We start from the raw sequence: 14,123 nt of genomic DNA, 5'->3' as shown, positions 1-14,123 counted from the left end.
GGGAGAATAGAGATTACTTATCAAGTCTGTCCCTTCTCCAATTCTGCAATCGTCTTGGAAATACCTTCAGAAAAAGCAGAATAAAGTCTTTTCCCCACCTTGTTCTGCATTTCCATCTTTGCAATAGCATTCTGGTTCATCATCAACTTAAAATCCAAGGATCCCACTCTTTGTAGATTTCCAACTGTCACTTTGCTAACAGAGAGATTGGGGAAAATCACTGTGTTCACAATGTCCAGGTCAGCTACCAGCTCTCCATTCTCATTCCAATAGACCCCATTGATGGAATTATTATAAAACTGAGAGGTTTGAAGGAAAGAATGAAGCTGGAATGGAAGAGAAAATGGGCAATGTCACACAGGACACAGAAAGCTCTTTGGTAAAACTCATCCACCTGAGCTGGCATGAAGGAATATAGAATAAAAAATTATACATAAAAAACTATATATTTCTACTGAGGAATATAGAATAAAAAATTTGTTAGAAGGACCAAGAATGCTGTGGAAAATGAGAGTGAAGGATGTTTGTCCAATCATAGTTGTCATTGCAAAGTTTGGCAAACAAATGGGAAGTAACCAAAGCAAAGGAAACATCCAGTGTGAACTAATGAGGCCCAAAGTTAAAACCTTAAAGGAAATGTATGTTGTACACAAGCACACAGAAAGAATTATGCCAATGAGGCCAAAATCAAATCAGGTCCTCCGTAGACAATGCCATAAAAAATGGTGTACAGGTCAATTGGCAGGTAGGAAGATAAAAATCTTTGCTCACTTTGAGGAGGGCTGTGGGGGCCTTTGTTTCATTAGTTGGTTGTGCTTATGAAACTCTGCATTGAGGGGATAGATTAGTCACTTGGCATGGAGCAAACAACCCAATATCTTCATGGTGAATGATGATCACCAGTTAGGGTCACCTCCTTCAATTTTTATGGAACATCTATGGAATATTTTATGGAACATTCTTTACTCTTGTGCCTTTTTTTAAGTCGAACTCTTCATCTTTTCTCAGGCTTAGCTTAGCTTCTTGACCCAAAAAGGTTTCTTAATCTGCTACTACTTGATGAGATCCTTTGTTATCTGTGATTCTATGGGGAGTTTTGAGCCAGAGAAGGAAATCAAAGGAATTCTTAGCAGAGGTGGTATTCAGCAGGTTCTGTTCAGTTCTGGAGAACCGGTAGTGGAAATTGTGAGTAGTCCAGAGAACTGGCAAATACCACCTCTGACTGGCCCCGCCCCAAACTATTCTCTGCCTCCTGAGTCCCAGCTGATCGGCTGAGTCTTCTTTTGTTGCCCTGCACAGGAGAATGGAGCTGGAAAGCAGGTTAGTAGGGTGGGGAGGGAACGGGGATTTTGCAGTATCCTTCCCCTGCCTTGCCCACCAAGCCATGCTCACAGAACCAGTAGTGAATCCCACCACTGATCCACTCTGAGTAAAGGCTGATCTGGAGCAAAAGGGCAGCCCACAAAGTGAGAGGGTTCGGAGTTGTTGGACAACTCAACATACACAGCACATTTTTTAAGACTTTGTGTCACATGGTAATGGTCCTCATTCTAAAGAAAAGTGTCCAAGAAGAAAGTGGTGGAGGGGAAAATATTTACCAAGAAGTTTGTAAAAAGAAATTGGAAAAAAATGAATTGCAAAAAAGAGAGCAATGGAAAACTGGAATTTAATTTCATTGTTTTTTTTTTTCAGAATACAATAAAACATTGCCAGAATAGACACACTGTTCTTACAGTTGCAACATTGATTCCCAACTGCTATGGACAGCTATGCAATAGAAAATAAGTACCTGCCATGCTTTCAGTATAGGAGTTTTCAAGTTATTACCTCCTTTAAATGTCCTCCTGGATCTGGATAAATAAGCTGCATTTAAGGCCCGTGTCAGAGCCCAGATTGTGTTGTAAATGAAATAGTCATCCTCAGTCAGGATTAGATCCATCTCCTCTTCCATGAGAGCTTCCAGTTCTTCTCTCTGCCTGCACTGTCTTCAGACTTTCACCCAAAAGGTGTTGTTGTTGTAGGAACACAGGAAGGAGGTTGTTAGGAATAACATGGCTACCTAACTTAGTTTGGGTAAAATAATATATATAAACTATGTTAGTGAGTTTAAGTGTGTGTATCACTTTAACTGTAAAACATGTATTTTGGGTGCGGTTGTAAAATCACCATAAGAAGGAGCAAGAGAGCTCACTGTTTGCTGGCTTATTGGATTGATGGTTTTTCCCTGCTACTGTTTTTCTTGAACGGTGAAGGAAGAAAAGAGGTTTTTACTTCTTCTTATCTCATACTATGAAGAGATAAATTACTGGACTGATATCTGTAAGTTTAATGACCTCTTTTTTTCGACACTGGACTTTGCAACTGATTAATCCCTGGACGGACTGAACTTAGTGTATGATATATGGACTGTTTGACTATGCTAACAATCTTACTGGAATAAAACTATTTAACTAGCACTGTGTATCTGTTTTACTGAGTGTAAACTACTACAACGTTTGTCTCACATATTTGCCTTCCTGCCTGACTGCCCTGCAGGTTCTGCTAGGGTGTAACACTGGTTATGGGCCCAGGCTTCACAGTCAGACTAACCAGGATATATCAGGCTTATATAAAGTGAGAGTTTGTGTAGCAACACAATACAGACAGCACAACACAAAAACAGACAGCTGTGTTTTATTAATTATAGTTTAATATCCAGAAAAAGATGGCACAAGTCAATTTACAAAGTTTGTTTCTAATATCCAAACTGGATGGAACAAACTATGTTTCATGGTCTATGAAATGCAGCCTACTTCTACGAAGAGAAGGTTTGTGGAATATGTTAGGTATAACATTGATACCCAACAAGGTTTGGGTGGATAAATATATAAACTAAGGTATCATAGTTTAAGTGTTTGTAACTTTAAGCACCACACTGCATGTAATTAGCCAATTAAGGGTGCGGTTAGAAACTGCAATAAGAGGAAGCAGGAGAAAGCTTGCTGCTTACTGCCTACTGCTTACTGCCTATTGTTTTACTGTTTACCGTTTGCTGTTTACTGTTTACTGCTGTTTACTGCTGGATACAACTGTTTACTACTGTTTTACTGCGACTGTCTACTGTTTGATCGTTCTACTGAATATCCAGCGTTATCCTCTGGAGAAAGGCATCGGAGGAGGAGAAGATATCTTTATCGGCTGATAAAGATATAGTAAGGACTATTATCTGGACTGAGTTAGTGAGTCTTACTGAATGGATATATTGTGAATGACATACGGACTGATTGACAATGCTTAAACTCTAACTGGATTAAAAACTATTTAAACTACAAACAGTGTTTGTGTTCAGTGTGTGTATACTCTAAAAACCTTCCTCTCTCATTTGGCTGCCTGGCTTGACTGCTGCTGCATACTCTGCTAGGGGTTTATCCCCAAACACTAACAATGGTTATGGGCCCAGCTGCACAGTCTAACTAACCAGAATATAGCAGTGAGAGTTGGTGTGAGTTGCACATTACTGTAAAAACAAACTGTTTTGATTAGTTTAAAATAGTCATATATCTGAAGAGTAATGGCACAAGTAAATCTACCACATCTGTCCCTTATATCCAGACTGGATGGAACAAACTATGTTTCATGGTCAATGAAATGTAGTTTACTTCTACGTAGAGAAGGTTTGTGGGACATAATAACAAACCCACCAGATGTGAGTAGCTGGGATCCTGATGATGAAGAGGATAACCAAAAGTTACAAGAATATAAACGGAAGAATGAGCAGGCTTTATGCATCATAGGACTGACTCTCTGTGACCAGCAGCTTGTCCATATTCGTGGAGAAGAAAATGCTGCAAACTGCTGGGAGAACCTTAGGAAGATATATGTTCGGGACAGTGTGGGAGCGCATATAAATCTTACACGGAAGCTTTTTCGAACACATCTTCAAAGGAATGGAGATATGTTAGCTCATTTAAACTGTATGAAGAGCATTTTTCAAGAATTATAAGAAAAAGAGCTTATCTTTAATGAGCTGCAACAAGTATACATTATATTATCTTCATTAGATCAAAGCTATGATGACTATGTGACTTCGTTGGAAGTATTGCCTAAGGATAGCCTCTCATTAACCGAGATTACAGGCAGGCTACTAGAAGAAGCCAGAAGAAGGTGTGAACGTGACCAGCTGAGAGAAGATAAATCTAAGAAAGAAGAGAAATTATCTTCAAAGTTTGATAGAAACCAGCTTAGTAAAGGAAAGCACCCGGAAGAAGAGAATTTATCTTCGACGGCATACACAATTAAAAGGTGTTTTAATTGTGGAGGAAGAGGACATTTGGCAAGTTTTTGCAGAAAGGGAAAAAGCCAGAATGTAAAAAAGCCCAAGAAAGCCTTTGAACTAACCATGTTTAGCAACTGTGATGTGAAGAATGATTTATGGGTGGTGGACAGTGGTGCATCCCACTGCATCATGAGAGATAAGACAAAATTTGTAAAAATGTCTACAAGCTCTCAACATATATCACTTGCTAATGGCTGGAACCTGAAAGCGAAAGGAGAAGGTACTGCACATTGTCCGTACATAAATCAGGATATAAAAATGTTGTATGTACCGCAACTAAAGTTCAACTTGCTTTCTGTAAGGGTATTAGCCAAACTAGGTTATGTAATTACATTTAAAAATAATAATTGCATAATTGAGAAGGATAAAAAAAGGGTAACTGCAGCTTTAAATGGAACGTTATACGTCTTAGATGATAGTAAGAAAGGGGAGGCACAGACTGTATTTAACAATATAAAGCCTCATAATGAATGTATCCATTTATTGCATAGGCGTTTGGGGCATGTAAATTTTAAAATGCTAAAACGTACAGTAGAGTTATCTGATGGAATAAGGTTAAAACCTTGTGATAAATATTTGCGTTGTAATGTTTGCTGTGAAGATAAGAGCAAAGTATTGCCTGCAAATAGGTTAAATGGTTTCAAAACCAAAGAACCTTTAGAAGTGATATTTGCAGACATCATAGGTCCAAAGAAACCCAGTATGGGGGTGCTCGATATATACTGAGCATTATGGACCACCATTCTAGATATGGGTTTTGCTACTTAATGAAGAGCAAAACTGAAACATATCAACATTTTTTCAACTGGCTTAAATTTGCAGAAAGAAAGACTAAACGGCAACTGATAACCCTGGTGACAGATAATGGTACGGAATTTGTTAACAACAAATTCCAGAACAGACTAAAGGTAGCTGGAATAGAGCACAAGAAGTCTGCACCATACAGGCCAGAACACAACGCATTCATAGAGAGAAGAGGCCAAACACTACAGGCAATGGTTAGAACAATGTTAACTGATTCTGGATTACCTGATTCTTTGTGGGGGGAGGCTACAATGTGTGCTAATAACATATTGAACAACGTTGTTAACACAACGACTGGTGAAATACCATTCACCAAGTGGCATGGCAGGAAACCTGACCTAAGTTACCTGCACACATTTGGTGCACCAGCATGGGTGCATATCCCTAAACAACTCAGGCATAAAGGGCAACACAGAGCTAAACGATTTTTCTTCGTTGGTTACCAGGCAAACCATAGGGCATATAGATTTTGGGAGAAAGGCACATCTAAGGTGTTATGTAGTGCTAGTGCCCAATTTCTAAAGCACGTAGGATGGGAGAAGTTAGAACAGGATACCAATAAAGAAGTAATTATTGAATCCTATAGAAATCCCATTAGTTATCCCTGTAACTTTAAGAATAAAGTAAAGAGAGAAATACAGGAAGAAATAGAGCCCATAAAGGAAGAAATAGATCCAATAGCTGAGCAGGATGAGGAAGATGAACAGGTAGTAGTTCAAAAAAGTCCTCCTGCAAGCCCTGTAATTCCCAGAAGAACTACACGCATATCTAGACTGCCTGATAGGTACCAGGCTAACACAGTGTGCCAGATTAATAAAGTTCCATGTACTGTAGATGAAATAAAAATGTATCCTACTAAGGATAAGGAAAGTTGGTATGCAGCAATGAATAAGGAACTGAACTCATTAAAGAATATGAAAGTATATGAGAATGCGAGATTACCTGTAGATATGAAGTCCATTGGCTGCAAATGGATTTTTAAGGTAAAAACTGATAAAGATGGAAATATAATCCATAAGGCACGATTAGTAGCCCAAGGTTTTAGACAGAATGCCAATGACTATGATGAGGTGTTTGCACCTAGTCTTAAGGCAGCAACCTTGAGGGCAGCTTTAGTGTGGGTAGCTAGCAAAAATATATATAATTAACCACCTAGATGTGGAAACCGCTTACTTGCACGCCCCATTAAGACACACTATATATATGAAAAAACCTGTTGGAATTAAAAGTGAAATAATAGATAATAATGATTGTTGGTTGTTAAAAAAAAGCCTCTATGGTCTTAAACAATCAGGCTATGAATGGAACCAGTATATTGTAAAGGAACTAAACAATATAGGATTCAGAGCTGGGTTAGCCGATCCATGTCTATTTAAGAGGGAGACAAATGGGAAAATATCATTATTATTGTTGTTCACTGATGATATTGCATTGATTACTGAAACTAATGATGAGGCCAATAAAATAATAGCATCATTAGAAAAGAAAATAAAGATAAAGCAATTAGGGGAGATAAAAAAATATCTCGGTTTAAATATACAGAAAACACAGAAGGGTTTTAAGATATCTCAGGAAGATAAGATATGCAAATTGCTAATAGATTATAAAATGGAGCTTTGTAAGCCGGCTAAGACTCCAATGAGTCAGGAGTTTAGCAACACTGATGCACAAAGCCCGGGATTTGATAAGGTAATTTATCAATCATTAATTGATAGTTTGTCTTACATTAGCAATTGGTCTAGACCAGACATATCGTACAGTGTGAATCAGTTAGCTCGTTTCAATTCTGCACCAAGTGAAAGACACTGGATTGCAGCTAAAAGAATATTAAGATATCTTAAAAAGACAATGAATTATTCATTGTATCTAGAACCAAAAGGTAATCTAATTCTGAGTGCTTATGCTGATGCTAGTTTTGCATCAGAAAGAGACACAAGAAAGTCGACTTCAGGAACAGCCATAATGCTGGGTAAGACATTAATAGGTTGGAAGTCAATAAGACAACAGCATATAAGTTTGTCAACTATGGAGGCAGAATTCTCCTGTTTATCGCTATTATGTACAGAATTGATTATGTATAAGCAAATGATGAATGATATAGGCATAACTGTGAATTATCCTATAATTATACATGAAGATAATCAGGCAGCAATTCAAATGGCCACAAATATTGCAGTCAAAACTAGGAGCAAGCATACAGATTTAAGGTACCTAAACGTTAGACAATCTGTGAGAAGTAAAATGATACAGCTGGAGTACTGCATGTCGGAGGACAATGTAGCTGATAATTTTACAAAAGCCCAAGGTGCCAGGAAGCACCAGGAGAGTTGTGAAAACTATGGGGTTAGATTGTAAAGGTATTATATATTTATATCACCTCAAAGGGGAGAATGTTAGGTATAACATTGATACCCAACAAGGTTTGGGTGGATAAATATATAAACTAAGGTATCATAGTTTAAGTGTTTGTAACTTTAAGCACCACACTGCATGTAATTAGCCAATTAAGGGTGCGGTTAGAAACTGCAATAAGAGGAAGCAGGAGAAAGCTTGCTGCTTACTGCCTACTGCTTACTGCCTATTGTTTTACTGTTTACCGTTTGCTGTTTACTGTTTACTGCTGTTTACTGCTGGATACAACTGTTTACTACTGTTTTACTGCGACTGTCTACTGTTTGATCGTTCTACTGAATATCCAGCGTTATCCTCTGGAGAAAGGCATCGGAGGAGGAGAAGATATCTTTATCGGCTGATAAAGATATAGTAAGGACTATTATCTGGACTGAGTTAGTGAGTCTTACTGAATGGATATATTGTGAATGACATACGGACTGATTGACAATGCTTAAACTCTAACTGGATTAAAAACTATTTAAACTACAAACAGTGTTTGTGTTCAGTGTGTGTATACTCTAAAAACCTTCCTCTCTCATTTGGCTGCCTGGCTTGACTGCTGCTGCATACTCTGCTAGGGGTTTATCCCAAAACACTAACAGAATATAATACAAAACCCACCAGAGGTAAATGCATGGGATCCAGAGGATGAGGATGATGCCCAGAAAATATAAGAATATCAACTGAAGAATGAGCAAGCTCTCTGTATAATAGGACTGACACTCTCTGACCAGCAACTTGTCCATATTCGTGGAGAAGAAACAGCTGCAAAGTGTTGGGAGAATTTAAAGAAGATTTATGTTCGAGACAGTGTAGGAGCACATATAAATCTTACACAGAAGCTGTTTAGAACACATCTTCAAAAGAATGGAGACATGTTAAATCATATAAACTCTATGAAGAGAATTTTTCAAGAACTGCATGAAAAAGAACTTATCTTCACTGAACTACACCAAGTTTATATAATTTTGTCTTCATTAGATGAGAGTTATGACGACTATGTAACTTCACTTGAAGTACTGCCAAAGGATAACCTCACATTAACTGACATTACTGGCAGATTAATTGAAGAAGCCAGGAGAAGGCTTGAAAGGGATCAACTCAGAAGGGAACAACCACAATGTGAAGAAGAGAAAATATCTTCGTCAGCCTATACAATTAGAAAATGTTTTAATTGTGGAGGAAAAGGACATTTGGCTAGATTCTGCAAGAAAGGAAAAAGCCAAAATGCCAGCCAGAATGCTAAAAGGCATCAAAAGGATAAAAAATGAGTTAGCCATGTATAGCAACGAAACTGTGAATAATAATTTATGGGTTGTAGATAGTGGAGCATCGCACTGCATAACGAAAGATAAGAAAAAATTTGTTAAGATGTCCACGAGTTCACAGCAGATATCGTTACCTAATGGCTGGAAACTGAAAGCTAAAGGTGAAGGTATAGCATATTGTTCTTGCATAAAAGAAAATGTAAAAATGTTATATGTACCACAGCTTAAGTTTAATTTGCTTTCGGTTAGAGTTTTGGTTAAACTAGGTTATGTAATTACCTTTAGGGGAGACAATTGCATAATTGAAAAGGAAGGTAAAAAAGTGACTGCAACTTTAAGAGGTGAATTGTATGTGTTAAATGATAATTTAGAGGTGGCTAACACAGTTTATAATAATGTTAAGCCTCATGATGAGTGCATACATTTGTTACACAGACGTTTAGGACATATAAATTTATATGTCACTGATAATGGTACGGAATTTATAAACAATAAATTCCAAAATAGACTGAAAATGGCAGGTGTTGAACATAAAAAGTCTGCACCATATAGGCCACAACATAATTCCTTTATAGAAAGACGAGGCCAAACAATACAAGCAATGTCTCGTACTATGTTGTCAGATTCAGGATTACCTGAAACTTTGTGGGGAGAAGCAATAATGTGTGGTAATCATATACTGAATAATGTTGTTAACTCAACAACAGGTGAATTACCATTCACACGGTGGCATGGCAGAAAACCTGACCTAAGCTACATGCATACATTTGGAGCACCAGCATGGGTGCATATCCCTACACAACTGAGACAAAAGGGGCAGCATAGGGCTAAAAAGTTATTCTTCGTAGGTTATGAATCTAATCACAAATCATACAGATTCTGGGAAAAAGGTACATCTAGAGTTTACTGTAGTGCTAGTGTACAATTCCTTGAACATGTAGGATGGGAAAAACTGGAACAAGATTCAAGTAAGGAAGTAATCATAGAAACCTACAAAAGACCAAAAGAACAAATCAGTAATAAGAAGAGCGCAATTAAAGAGGAAGTACAGGAAGAGCAAATAGGACCAGAACAGGAAGAAATAGTTGATCAGGAAGAAATAGATAACCAGGAACAGGTACTACATGAAAGTCTACCTGTAAGCCCTGTAATACCTAGACGGTCAACACGTGTAACCAGACCACCTGATAGGTATCAAGCAAGTATAGTTTGCCAAGTAAATAAAGTTCCAACTAGTGTTGAAGAACTTAGGATGTATCCTGCTAAGGATCAGGAAAATTGGCATAAGGCAATGGAAAAGGAACTAAATTCATTAAAGGAAATGAAAGTTTATGAAAATGCCAAATTACCTCCAGGTGAAAAGTCCATTGGCTGCAAATGGATATTTAAATTAAAAACTGGTAAAAATGGGACTGTAACCCATAAGGCTAGGTTGGTAGCTCAAGGATTTAATCAAACTGCATATGAGTATGATGAGGTATTTGCACCAAATTTAAAGGCAACAACCTTGAGAGCAGCTTTAGTGTGGGCAGCTAAGAAAAATTATATTATAAATCATTTAGATGTAGAAACTGCCTATCTGCATGCACCATTGCAGCACACTATATATTTAAGAAAACCAGTAGGTATAAAGGATGATAAAAATAATAATGACTGTTGGAAACTGAAAAAGAGTCTCTATGGATTGAAACAATCTGGTTATGAATGGAACCAATATATTGTAAAAGAGTTAAACAATATAGGGTTTAAAGCAGGTTTAGCTGATCCATGTTTATTTTAAGAGAGAGAAAAATGGAACAGTATCATTATTATTGTTGTTTACAGATGATATTGCTTTAATTACGAAGACTAATAATTAAGCTACTGAAATAATATCATTATTAGGTAAAAGGATAAAATTAAAGCAATTAGGAGAGATAAAACAGTATTTAGGATTGACAATAAACAAAACCAAGAGTGGCTTTAAGATATCTCAAGAAGATAAAATTTACCAATTGCTAAAAACGTATAAAATGGAACTTTGTAAGCCGGCAAAAACTCCAATGAGTCAGGAATTTTGCCGAACTGATGCTCAAAGTTCAAAATTCGATAAGACTATTTATCAGTCATTAATTGGTAGTTTATCGTATATTAGTAATTGGTCAAGGCCAGACATTGCATATGGCGTGAATCAATTGGCGAAATTCAACACTGAACCCACTGAACGTCACTGGCAAGCGCTAAAGCGAATATTAAGGTATTTTAAAAAGACAATGCACTATGCATTGTATTTGGAGCCAAAAGATGATCTGATTTTAAGTGCATATGCTGATGCAAGTTTTGCAACAGACATAAACACTAGGAAATCAACTTCAGGTACGGCTATACTATTAGGAAAAGCACTGATTGGTTGGAGGTCAATTAGACAGCAACACATAAGTATGTCCACAATGGAAGCAGAATTTTCATGCCTATCTTTATTATGTACTGATTTAATTCTGTATAAACAGTTGTTATTAGATATGGGAATAACTGTTAATGAAGCCATTGTATTGTATGAGGACAATCAAGCAGCCATACGGTTGGCTACAAATATTGCTGTAAAAACAAGATCTAAGCATACTGATCTTAGATATTTGAATGTAAGGCAATCTGTAAAAAATAGTTTAATAAGACTGGAATATTGCATGACTGAAGAAAATTTTGCAGATGGATTTACAAAAGCCCAAGGTTCGGTCAAGCACAAGGAAAATTGTGAAAACTATGGGTTAAAGTTGTAAATAGATATATATGTTATTATATTACCCAAAAGGGGAGAATGTTAGGAATAACATGGTTACCTAACTTAGTTTGGGTAAAATAATATATATAAACTATGTTAGTGAGTTTAAGTGTGTGTATCACTTTAACTGTAAAACATGTATTTTGGGTGCGGTTGTAAAATCACCATAAGAGGGAGCAAGAGAGCTCACTGTTTGCTGGCTTATTGGATTGATGGTTTTTCCCTGCTACTGTTTTTCTTGAACGGTGAAGGAAGAAAAGAGGTTTTTACTTCTTCTTATCTCATACTGCGAAGAGATAAATTACTGGACTGATATCTGTAAGTTTAATGACCTCTTTTTTTCGACACTGGACTTTGCAACTGATTAATCCCTGGACGGACTGAACTTAGTGTATGATATATGGACTGTTTGACTATGCTAACAATCTTACTGGAATAAAATTATTTAACTAGCACTGTGTATCTGTTTTACTGAGTGTAAACTACTACAACGTTTGTCTCACATATTTGCCTTCCTGCCTGCCTGCCCTGCAGGTTCTCCTAGGGTGTATATCCCTAACAGAGGTCTCTACATAGTGTCTCATAAAAGAATTAAACTTCAACTGCCAACCATACTTTGTAATTTGATTTTTCATCATAGGAAAGTAAAATATGCTGTGGATGTATTGAACTGGAAAGGGTTTTTTTGACAAATAAATAGTGAAATCCCAGCGGATTGTGGTGATCAGGACTTTTCCTCTGGGAGGCTCAGTAAGCCTTTCCCAAACCTGACCCAAAAGTGTAGCACCTGCATTGAATGAAGTCAAGTCTGCACCATAAATAAAGACCTTCACCTTTCTCCAACTGTGGTATAAATGCCAGTCTACGTTCACAATCTAAGAAGCTGGGGAAAAGGTTTGTGATAAAACTGGGCAAATGCCATTCCTGACCAGCATGGAAGTCAACGTCCTCATGAACCTTTGTCCATTCTCAGTGTCTGGAGCAAGGAGACCCACCAAGGTCCACCTGAAATGGAGGACCAGTTTTACCATCCCTGGGTACTGGGCTCCTTCAGCAGGGAGCATTGGGTAGAAGAAAGGATTTTCATCACTCACAACCTGGGAATCAAAACCGTGACTGATCTGAAAAGGGAAAAAAAGTCAACTTTATTATTATTAGTATTCATTGCACAGTCAGCCAGATGTTCAGACCGGGTGTGGCATTTTTGTCTCCCTATTGATTCCTTACCAAGGACCTGGGATAGGCAAATCTGGATGCTTGATGGTGTTACAGATATCACCGCAGGATAGAAGCTGTTCCAAGTAAAGCTGCCTTCTGCAATTGACTGATGGCAAATTTGTCAATGCCTATGGTGTTCAAGTATTTGTACGTCTTTATATTTTGTTATTTTCTCCAGTTCTTTCTCTTCTCTTCGGCTGTCTCCAGGCATTGCCACATCCACTATCCAGACTTTTTGGTCTTTCTTATCAACAACTGTTATGTCTGGGGTGTAATGTGGCAGGTGCCTGTCTGTCTGGATTCTGAAGTCCCAGAGCAATTTAACTTTTTAATTTTCTATGACTTTTTCTATTTTATGGTCCCACCAGTTCTTGCTTACAGGCAAATGATATTTCTTGCAAATCTTCCAATGCACCATTGTTGCTACTTTGTCATGCCGCTGCTTGTAGTCAGTATTATTATTATTATTATTATTATTATTATTATTATTATTATTATTATTATTATTATTATTATTATTATTATTATTATTATTATTATTATTATTATTATACCATTAAGACAACATTTAGCTCTAATGGAGGAATTGTTCAACAGCTTGCTATGAAGAACCTTTTATAGGGAGTCTATGGTTATTCTGCTCTTACATTGCTTTTCTTCTCACTTTAGTGTAGCATTTGGCTGTTGCAAGCAGCCAGCAGAATTTCACAGTCTGCATGACAATTGTGCCAGGGAGAGGATTGTCTGTTCAGGTCCTTCTCTTCTATTTGATAGAACCTTCATCCTTACTTCATGCAATTCCCACAATAGAACTGTTCTCTTCATGTAGAACAGAGGATGTCTGGCTCTATGTTGCATGTCTAAAAATGGTCTTCACAAAATGCACAAAGACACACCTGTGGGATTTTGTAGGTTCCCAACATGGTTGAAATCTGGAAGGAGGTGTCAGTATCAGCCCCTTCAAGAACAGCCATGGTCTTTCTCTGCCTTCCACAACTGTAGTTGGGAACATTGGCCTCCCCCTCCGAAAGCAAGTCCAGCAAAGCCTCTGAAGTCATTTGTGCTCTGAAATAATTGTCATAGATGTTGTATTCCAGGGTGACATTGAACAAAATGTTGGGATTCCTTTTTTTTTTTTTTTGAAAACAATTTTATTGATTTTCTACAAACAAACAAAACATTAAAACATCAACTCTCTTATATACATACAGTGTGTCGGTTGGTTCATCAGTTTTCTGCATTCATTTCGCAGTCTCAATTACAATTATGTTACATAACAACTCATATTGTCAATCCAAACTTTTATATCCTAATATCGCTATTAAAAAATCATTTGACTATACTTTTAATCATTCATGCTTTA

The 14,123-nt window shown here is 37.2% G+C and overlaps 1 protein-coding gene across 1 annotated transcript in view; it reads right to left on the bottom strand.

Moving 5' to 3' along the window:
• The window catches only part of LOC113428573 (vomeronasal type-2 receptor 26-like), a 55,818-nt gene extending 42,084 nt beyond the window's left edge, over positions 1 to 13,734 (bottom strand). The window contains exons 1-3 of the mRNA XM_087948610.1: positions 13,657 to 13,734; positions 12,571 to 12,663; positions 65 to 326 (exon numbers count right to left, since the gene is read on the bottom strand). Coding sequence (XP_087804736.1) covers positions 65 to 326; positions 12,571 to 12,663; positions 13,657 to 13,734 — 433 coding nt within the window. The remainder of the gene's footprint in view (positions 1 to 64; positions 327 to 12,570; positions 12,664 to 13,656) is intronic.
• Between the last annotated feature and the right edge of the window lie 389 nt (positions 13,735 to 14,123).

The sequence above is a fragment of the Notechis scutatus genome, unplaced genomic scaffold (assembly GCF_049901735.1).
Source record: "Notechis scutatus isolate UNSWTSFEM ecotype Mainland unplaced genomic scaffold, rNotScu1.2 NSCUCTG25, whole genome shotgun sequence".
NCBI classification, from domain to species: Eukaryota; Metazoa; Chordata; class Lepidosauria; order Squamata; family Elapidae; genus Notechis; species Notechis scutatus.
This window is presented reverse-complemented; position numbering and strand designations above follow the sequence as displayed.